This window comes from Hippoglossus hippoglossus, chromosome 13 (assembly GCF_009819705.1).
Source record: "Hippoglossus hippoglossus isolate fHipHip1 chromosome 13, fHipHip1.pri, whole genome shotgun sequence".
In the NCBI taxonomy this organism is placed as follows: Eukaryota; Metazoa; Chordata; class Actinopteri; order Pleuronectiformes; family Pleuronectidae; genus Hippoglossus; species Hippoglossus hippoglossus.
Genome location: NC_047163.1, coordinates 122,501 through 132,500, shown reverse-complemented (window position 1 = coordinate 132,500; position 10,000 = coordinate 122,501). Strand labels below are relative to the sequence as shown.

The 10,000-nt window shown below is 48.0% G+C and overlaps 1 protein-coding gene across 4 annotated transcripts in view; it reads right to left on the bottom strand.

Annotated features, from left to right (window-relative positions):
- LOC117772439 (diacylglycerol kinase delta-like) overlaps positions 1–10,000 on the bottom strand; it is a 22,859-nt gene that overhangs the window by 4,947 nt on the left and 7,912 nt on the right. For all 4 annotated transcript variants that reach the window (XM_034603571.1, XM_034603567.1, XM_034603569.1 and 1 more), the window contains exons 10-27: positions 7,870–7,978; positions 6,355–6,494; positions 6,162–6,246; positions 5,512–5,606; positions 5,332–5,431; positions 4,932–5,238; positions 4,694–4,858; positions 4,484–4,612; positions 4,279–4,354; positions 4,068–4,178; positions 3,897–3,993; positions 2,471–2,578; positions 2,245–2,358; positions 2,025–2,159; positions 1,146–1,309; positions 847–958; positions 204–296; positions 1–41 (exon numbers count right to left, since the gene is read on the bottom strand). The exon at positions 1–41 is cut by the window's left edge. In XM_034603571.1, coding sequence (XP_034459462.1) covers positions 1–41; positions 204–296; positions 847–958; positions 1,146–1,309; positions 2,025–2,159; positions 2,245–2,358; positions 2,471–2,578; positions 3,897–3,993; positions 4,068–4,178; positions 4,279–4,354; positions 4,484–4,612; positions 4,694–4,858; positions 4,932–5,238; positions 5,332–5,431; positions 5,512–5,606; positions 6,162–6,246; positions 6,355–6,494; positions 7,870–7,978 — 2,181 coding nt within the window. The remainder of the gene's footprint in view (positions 42–203; positions 297–846; positions 959–1,145; positions 1,310–2,024; positions 2,160–2,244; positions 2,359–2,470; positions 2,579–3,896; positions 3,994–4,067; positions 4,179–4,278; positions 4,355–4,483; positions 4,613–4,693; positions 4,859–4,931; positions 5,239–5,331; positions 5,432–5,511; positions 5,607–6,161; positions 6,247–6,354; positions 6,495–7,869; positions 7,979–10,000) is intronic.

The window sequence follows — 10,000 nt, the reverse complement described above, 5'->3', positions numbered from 1 at the left end:
AGAGCTGTGTTCAACTGCTCCTGCTGAGGAGGATCCAACTGCTGCAGACACACAAACAGACCAGAGTCAGGACCTGGACCTGGACCTGGTAATGCGCTCACAGGTTTGGGTTTAAGTTCACAGAAATTATGATAATAAACAAGTTGTGAGTAAACTTTGGCTCAAGTCTTTGAAGGGGACATGAAGACATGAGGACATGTTACCATGGACATGTTCCCAGTCAGGAGCAGCTCCGTCTCACTGATTAAAGCTTTGACGTTATTCACCATATGAACCACCACACTGCAGCTCAGAGCCTGAGGACACACAGAGACAAAATGTCTTCATACAGCTCAGTAAGTCCAGCTGGAGGACAAGTACAGGAACAGATAGGACAGAAGGAACCAGGACAGAAGGAACCAGGACAAAGGAAACTAAGACAGAAGGAACCAGGACAGTAGGAACCAGGACAGTAGAAACCAGGACAGAAGGAACCAGGACAGTAGGAACCAGGACAGTAGAAACCAGGACAGAAGGAACCAGGACAGAAGTAACCAGGACAGAGGAAACTAAGACAGAAGGAACCAGGACAGTAGGAACCAAGACAGTAGAAACCAGGACAGAAGGAACCAGGACAGAAGGAACCAGGACAGTAGGAACCAGGACAGTAGAAACCAGGACAGAAGGAACCAGGACAGAAGTAACCAGGACAGAGGAAACTAAGACAGAAGGAACCAGGACAAAGGAAACTAAGACAGAAGGAAACTAGGACAGAAGGAAACAGGACAGTAGGAACCAGGACAGAGGAAACAAGGACAGAAGGGAACAGGACAGTAGAGGACATGACGATCTGATGATGTGTCCTACCTCAGAGCTCTTTGAGTTGGCGTAGACAACGTCCATGGCCTTTGAACTGGCGTTGACAGCGTGAGCCAGCTCCTGTTCCAATCTGTGATGAGACTGAGCGACCTCACGAATACTGAAGCATCAACACATCAGGAAACATTTGTTAATATCTGATCAATATTTTATCAATGGACCTTACTCACATATATTACTCAAATATATATTAATACTGATAACGAAAAGGTCTTTAACAGAGTTTTTAAATAGTGGACTTGCAAAAATGTATGAACATAGATTCCTGAGCTGGGCCCTGTGTTTACCTGTGGATGAGCGCCCCCGCTGCCTGACCCAACTCACTGACGAGCGACGCGTCGTCCTCGGAGACCATCTCAGGTTGTGAGTAGAGGGGGGGCTGTGGGGGGGGCGTTCGGGGAAACTCACACTTCTGTTTGTCCTCCCAGGATTTCAGGGTGCTCTCAAACGCCTGCGACCACCATTAAATACATGTTCATCTTCCTGGGATTTTATACAATTATAACATTTATTAGGAACAACAGCAGGTCCTGATGTTTACATGACGCCACACACGTTTCACACCTGAACCTGAGTCTGAACCTGAGTCTGGACCTGAGCCTGAATCTGAACCTGATCCTGTGTCTGAACCAGAACCTGAGTCTGAACCTGAACCTGAATCTGAGTCTGACCCTGAGTCTGGACCTGAGCCTGAATCTGACCCTGAGTCTGGACCTGAGCCTGATTCTGAACCTGAGTCTGAACCTGATCCTGTGTCTGAACCTGAATCTGAGTCTGACCCTGAGTCTGGACCTGAATCTGAGTCTGACCCTGAGTCTGGACCTGAGCCTGATTCTGAACCTGAGTCTGAACCTGATCCTGTGTCTGAACCAGAAACTGAGTCTGATCCTGAGTCTGGACCTGAGCCTGATTCTGAACCTGAGTCTGAACCTGATCCTGTGTCTGAACCAGAAACTGAGTCTGATCCTGAATCTGAGTCTGAGCCTGAAGCAGAATCTGAGTCTGAACCTGATCCTAAACCGGAACCTGATCCATAATCTGAACCAGAACCTAATCCATAATCTGACTCTGAACCTAATCCTGAGTCTGAACCTGAGTCCGAGCCTGAACCTGAGTCTGATCCTAAATTTGAACCTGAGTTTGATCCTGAAGCCCGATCCACTCACCCTGTCTCTGGTCAGAGTCTGCGTTCGGTTCTTGTGGATGATCTTGATGTAACCTGGAGGCTGGATCCAAGCCTCGCCGTCCACCTGAACCGGAACGCCCTCATCACCCAGGATGGTGATCTTCACTGTCCGACACTTAGAGAGAGACAATGTCACAGACAGGTAGGCAGACAGACAAGTATGCAGAGATACAGACATGTAGGCAAGTAGACAGGTTTACTTGTGCGATGCGGTGGTGCTGGAGGTTGATGACTCGGGACACGGCCATCTGCATACTGCCGAACACCGCCACCACCTCCAGAATCTTATCATCAAAGGACGGAGCAGTGAACGTCTGATGGAGAGCGAGAGACAGTGAGACAGGAACAGAGAGAGAGAGACAGGTGATGTCAAAACCTCATTGACCACATGACACTGTTCACTACACAGACAGGTAGAGTTCTTACATCATCCTCTTTGGTTCCTCCCCAGAAGTTGGTTCCTCCTGCGTAACTCGGTATGTTCAACACTGCGATTCCCTGAAGACTGGGGAGGGGGATGGGACGCCCATCACACTGCACACACACACACACACACACACACACACACACACACACACACACACATTACGTTGTGTATATTGTGCTACTGAGACTCATCTATTTTACTTTGAGAAATAAGTTAGAATATTTTATATATCATTATATATATAACTGTTGTTTTCACATTGATATTTGATTTGTGGATTTGGACACATCGGTCCGAGGAGGCGTTCAGCTGAGCTCATGTATCAACAGACTGTGACTGGAGTGTCAGGCGTCCTCAGGGAAACAGCGAGTCGACCTGAGACTGAATCTCAACCACATGTCACTCTTCTTTATCTAGTTGGGTTAGGGTACTGAGCTCGAGTAAATTAATTTATATTTTTAAAGGGCCCATATTTCACACCTTTCTGGGACTTAATCTGAGGTATTGGTTCCCTAAAATGACATTTCAGTGGTTTAAAGTCTTAAAAACGGCTGCAATGTGTATTTCCATGTCCTCTCTCCTGCCTCTGCAGCTGTTTTCAGTGTTTATGGGCCCCTCCTCCAGCATGAGCCTGATTGGCTGACTGCACTTTGAGTGACACGCGACCAGGCCTATCACCGGTCTCTTTTGGGCGCATTTACGATCACACACAGCTGAGAGTCATGTTGTTATGTTTAGATACATCTGTAGAAGAGCGGCCACATATTTACAGTCCGATACAACAGGAGGTTTCTGAACGGTGAGTTACAGCGTCCTCATGTCTGTTCAAGTTTTAGCAGGACAGTCGGCCAGTGTAGGAGTAACGTCCCGAGTTACAGTCCCGAGTTTTAGTAAGGAGTCTACGCTACTCCGTACTGCTGCATGTAGAGCATGCGGTGAGCAGTGTGGAGCAGCTGTATCCGAGAGGAGCCTGTGGTGAAGTGAGCCGATCACACCAACACACTTCCTGAAATGCTCCGGCACTTCGGAAGAAATAAAGCGTAACCGCTGGTCTCGAATAGTATCGTTCTCAGCAACAAGTCTGCTTGGTGTCGTGTTCGGTGTGGAGGGGATGAGGGGGGGAGTGGTGGTGGTGGGGAGCCGGGGCGGTGGGTTCGGAGCTTATATACAGTCTATGTTCGGAGGCTGGACTGGTACCGGCTGGGTGGGGAGTGCGATCCCGTATGACTCATTTGGGGGAGGAAGTACGAAACACATTTCTTAGAAGGGACTGAGTGAAAAAGTCCAGAGTGACTGTTTTCATACTTTAAGGCCCCCTACTGGCCCTTCAAGTCATTACAGATAGTAAAAGCCCAGAAAATGTATTTTACACAATATGGGCCCTCTAAGATCTGAGTTGTTTGTCAGTGAATCTCCTCGTCTCACCTCCAGCAGAACCCTCTGCTCCAGGTTCTTGTAGGTTCTGTGCAGCAGCTCTTTGGTTCCTAGAACTCCGTACCACATCATGTTCTTAGTCCGACTCCTGAAACAGTAACACGAGTGGAGTGACATGTGATGTGTGAACATGTGATGTGTGAACATGTCAAACATGTTTACCTGCACTTCTCTGGATGTTCATCTCTCTTGTTGTTAAAGTCCAGAGAAATTTTTGCATCAAGTCCGATTCCAAAGTAATTATTCATCACACACTTCTCGGTGAAACAGTCCCTGCAGACAGACAGGTAGAGATGGACAGACAGGTCAGACAGACAGTTTTTATTCAGAATATAATGAGAGTTCTTCATCAAATCTTCATCATCAGACTTACATGTTGTCGGGGTCACAGCTGAACGGGTCGGTGTTGACCAACAGACGACTGATCACTGAACTACTGGAGAGAGAGCCTGACACACACACACACACACACATAGACACACACATACACACACACACAGACACAGACAGACAGATACACAAAGTGTGTTTGTCATCACGTTGCATCAGCACATTGTTACCATGACAACTGGACTCACCTGGGTACAGGATCTTTGTGTTGATCGTGGGCATGTTCTCTCTACTTCCTGTCTGGACAGGAAGTGATGCAGAGCTGCCCAATGACAGACTTCCTTTACTGATCAGCTTCTCACAGTGCGTCTTACTGACTGAAAAGACAGACAGGTTCAGTCAGACAGACAATAACCATGATCAGATTCTCAGTGACAGTAATCAGTCGGTGTTGTCACCTCGCCGCGTGTTGTGCTGTTTGTTGCTGTACGATGACTGCAGAGACATCTTGTCCTCCTCTAGCTCTTCCTCCTCTTCCTCCTCCACCAGATCCTCATCTTCCTCCGCTCGGCTCAGAGAGAAAACCTGCTGCTGCTGCGTCTGGGCGTTCTGCTCGTCCACAGCTGAAAACACCAGGACGGAGGTGAGACGCCGCTCGTCACCAGACGTGCATGAAGACGTGTGCGTGTGTCGTACCTTTCTCTGTGTGCTCGATGATCTGTCTGATGGCTTTCTTCAGACTGTTGGCTCGCAGCATCAGCTGCTCTCTGGGTTTAAAGATGGCGGCAGAAGACGACATGTTAGCCCGTGTGGAGCAGGGGGCGGAGCTGAGCGGGGCATGAGGAGGAGGAGGAGGGAGGGGGGGGGGCAGCACAATACCCTCTACCTCCTCCTGCTCCTCAGCAATGGTGGGGGGGGGAGCAGGGGAGAGGACGGCGGACGCCTGAGACTCTTCGTTCAGCGTCTTCAACAACGAGTCGAGTTTCTCCTTCAGTACGCCACACTGAGACAGAAAAACACGACTCATCAGAAACAAGCATGACTCATCAGAGGAACAGAAAAATGACTCATCAAATGAAAAATAGGTGAGTCGTACCTTCTTGGCCATGGTGTCTGACTCCTCAGAACTCTCTGTGTTCTTCTCATAAGCTTTTCCAACACGCGCCACAAAATCCTTCACCGTCTCACACAGAACCCTGAACACAAGAATACACAGAATCAGAACCAGAGTATTGACCAGAACTAGAGCTCGAACAAGAGTCAGAACCAGTCGTACTTTGCGGAGGAGATGACAACGGAGTGCTGGTCTGAGGTCAGGATCTTGGAAAGGTGAGCAGCCACTGAGTCCTCATATGTCAGTATCTGCTGAGCCTGCATCACAGGACACAAACACCAGGGAATCCGTTAACAGATTTATATTTGAACCTCTTTTCTTCAGTTGATCTTCTGAACTGACGTCACTAGTTTCATCCTCTAAACCAACAACTTGTCTTTGAGACTCTGTCCCAACTGGACTGTTTAAGGAAGTTTTCACCCTAATTGACAGTTTCATATTGAATCAGATTTATGTCTTTGTTAACCGGCTGCGTACCACAAGCTTTTAAGGTAACTGTAATTAAACCTCTGCTTAAAAAGCCCACTCTTGATCCAGATGTTGTAGCTGATTATAGACAGGAGGTAGAACCTTCAGCTACCAGGTTCCTCTCCTGTGGAACCAGCTCCCACTCTGGGTTCTAGAGTCAGACACCATCTCTACATAAAGTTAAACTTAAAACGCTCCTCTTTGATAAAGCCTATAGTTCTGGATCAGGTCCTGAAACATCCCTTAGTTATGCTGCTATAGGTCTCGACTGCTGGAGAACTCCCATCATGCACTGAGCACCTCTTTCTGTCTGTCTGTCTCTCTGTGATGTCATTTCCTGTTACCTCAGAGTCATCACTGCAGTCCTCTGTGAAGGTGGAAGCAGAGTGTTGCCGTGGAAACTTGGTCTCATAGACCATGATGCTCCATCTGCAGGAAAAGAAGAGAAACGCTTCAAATGATCTGAGGTCAAAGGTCAGTGGGCCGTCTCACCTGTCTGACCTGTCTCACCTGTCTAACATCAGTGACCTGTCTCACCTGTCTAACATCTTGGTGCTGGCTCTCTCCAGTTTCTCCAGGATCTGTGGCAGCTGAGTGTCATCGTCACAGGCTGAACCCCAACCCAGAACCCGCGCCAGATCATTCCCGGTCCCCAGAGGAAGAACCCCGAGCTGACACTGAAACACACATATGATATAGGGGGACATTAACACCCTGTGGAGACATTAACACACTGTGGGGACATTAACACCCTGTGGGGACATTAACACCCTGTAGGGATATTAACACACTGTGGGGACATCAACACACTGTGGGGACATTAACACACTGTGGGGACATTAACACACTGTGGGGACATTAACACCCTGTGGGGACATCAACACACTGTGGGGACATCAACACACTGTGGGGACATCAACACACTGTGGAGACATCAACACACTGTGGGGACATCAACACACTGTGGGGACATTAACACCCTGTGGAGATATTAACACACTGTGGGGACATCAACACACTGTGGGGACATCAACACACTGTGGAGACATTAACACCCTGTGGGGACATTAACACACTGTGGGGACATTAACACCCTGTGGGGACATTAACACCCTGTAGGGATATTAACACACTGTGGGGACATCAATACACTGTGGGGACATTAACACACTGTGGGGACATCAACACACTGTGGGGACATTAACACACTGTGGGGACATTAACACCCTGTGGAGATATTAACACACTGTGGGGACATCAACACACTGTGGGGACATCAACACACTGTGGGGACATCAACACACTGTGGGGCATTAACACCCTGTGGGGACATCAACACACTGTGGGGACATCAACACCCTGTGGGGACATTAACACACTGTGGGGCATTAACACCCTGTGGGGACATTAACACACTGTGGGGCATTAACACCCTGTGGGGACATCAACACACTGTGGGGACATCAACACCCTGTGGGGACATTAACACACTGTGGGGCATTAACACCCTGTGGGGACATCAACACACTGTGGGGATATTAACACACTGTGGGGACATCAACACCCTGTGGGGACATTAACACACTGTGGGGACATTAACACACTGTGGGGCATTAACACACTGTGGGGACATTAACACACTGTGGGGACATTAACACCCTGTGGAGATATTAACACACTGTGGGGACATCAACACACTGTGGGGACATCAACACACTGTGGGGCATTAACACCCTGTGGGGACATCAACACACTGTGGGGACATCAACACCCTGTGGGGACATTAACACACTGTGGGGCATTAACACCCTGTGGGGATATTAACACACTGTGGGGCATTAACACCCTGTGGGGACATCAACACCCTGTGGGGACATTAACACACTGTGGGGCATTAACACCCTGTGGGGATATTAACACACTGTGGGGCATTAACACCCTGTGGGGACATCAACACACTGTGGGGATATTAACACATTGAAGGGACATTAACACATTGAAGGGACATTAACACTGTGAGGACATTTTCACAATGTGGGGACATTAACACACCTGTTTGTGTAGCGTTAAGGCGTCAATCTCTGACAGAACCCACCCGACGCTGCCGTCTCCTCCACACACCAAGATCCTGAACGTGTCGAACTTCTGGAACAACCGCAACCTGACAGATGGACAGACAATTCTTCCAAACTCCTTTATTTGCTCACACTGTAAATCCAGTTACCACATTTATAAATAAATAAATAAAAACAAAATCAGTTTAACTCCAAAAATCCGCTCTTTCCCATCAACAGAACATAGAACATTGTTTAAGCACCACACACTCGTGAATTATTTTACATGGTTAGTAAAAACTGAAATCTATTTTTAACCTTTCAACCCAGGGAGGAGGGATTGCACTATATGTGAGTGAAAGATGGTGTAATCCCAGACATATTAATCAGAAGGATTAATATGTCTCTGCAGCCCGCACATTGAGTTGCTCGCAGTGGGAATGCGCCCATATTATTTGCCGAAGGAGTTTACGTCCACCATTGCTGTCGCTGTTTACATTCCTCAATCAGCTGATGTGACTGTATAGCGACACCATTCACTACACTGTTGCAAAGCTTCAAACGCAACATCCTGATGCTTTTATAGCCATAACTGGTGACTTCAAACATGTCACACTGGACAAACACAGTCCACCTCCTCACAGTGTGTGAGGAGGTGGACTCAGGTGGCCACTGAGGAAATGCAGGACTGCTTCGAGTCCACTGACTTGGATGTACCCTGTGGGCCACATGGGGAGGACATCAACAGCATTTCGGACTGCATCACGGAATACCTTCTGTGAACAAACCACCTTGAAGACCCGGACTGTATGCTGCTATCCTAAAAGCAAGCCCTGGATCCCCACTGAGCTGAAAGTTCTTCTCAACAAGAAGAAGAAAGCCTTCAGGTCTGAAAACGTCCTCCCTGGTTCCAGTCCCCAAGAAGACGACTCCATCTGGCCTCAATGACTACTGACCAGTTGCCCTCACATCTCATGTGATGAAGGTACTGGAGGGACCTGTCTCAGGTGAAATCATCAGCGGATGGGTTAGGGTGCAGACGTCAGTTTGTCCGGCTGGGCAGTGTTCTGTCTGAAGTGGTGTTGAGTACTACAGGAGCTCCACATTCCTCTTCATTTTATACACCTCTGACTTCCGGTACAACTCCAAGTCATGCCACTTTCAGAAGTTCTCTGATGACTCTGCAGTGGTTGGGTGTATAAGTGATGGGAGGAGGGTTGAGTACAGAGCGCTGGTGTTTTTTAAAATTTATTTTAGTCATGTTTTAAATACTGCAATTTTGTACGCTTTTGTACGTACAATTTTGTACGTGACACAAAAGCTCCCACAGCCACGTAAGATCCTCCACTGCAGATCTCCAAACTTTTTAGTGAGTGGGGGCTTATAAAGCGCTCTCCACTCAGGCCTGACTTCCTTGTTGAGCCCCAGATGAGCTTGTCATGGGTTGTCATTGGGATCTTTGTCTTCACAATGTTTCCCCCATAACAGCCAGACTGCGGGTGGGCTACAGCAGACGTCCAGCACAGTCTTTAAAATGATTTACAATATCTAGTCCAGGGAAAGAGTCCCCATCATTCCCTCTACAGTATGCATTACAATACGCTTCCAACAGTTTAGTCGGTGTTATCTCAAACCTCCAGCTGTTGAGTAGACAGAGCAAAAGCCTTACAGACCTAACCCCAAACAGGAGGCCAGTTGTGGTCCACACTGATCCACCAGATGTTAAAGGGTGACGATTCCCGGAATCTAGAAAATCAGGCTCAGCACAGAAGGTCCCACTGTGCACTCTGCTCTCAAAAAAACAACAACCAAAACAGGGAGCTACAGTTTGTACAATCGCGACACACTCAACAATTCCTGCTAGAAACTGAGGAGACCAATGTTTGTGGCATCTCTGGTCCATAAGGATGTTGACCTCCAAACCCACAGGTCAGGTGAGGAGCCTCTGAATAAACTGGAGCCGGAAAGCTGCACCTGTGCTGGCCAGGTGAGCGAGTCCCTGTCCTCCTTCGTCCTGTGGCAGGAAGTTGGATCTTGGCTATGAGGCCAGATCTGAACCCAAAAGCATCTAACCTGTCTGGTGACATTGAGAGTGTACTGTAGACACAGATGTTTGATTATATTTTTCC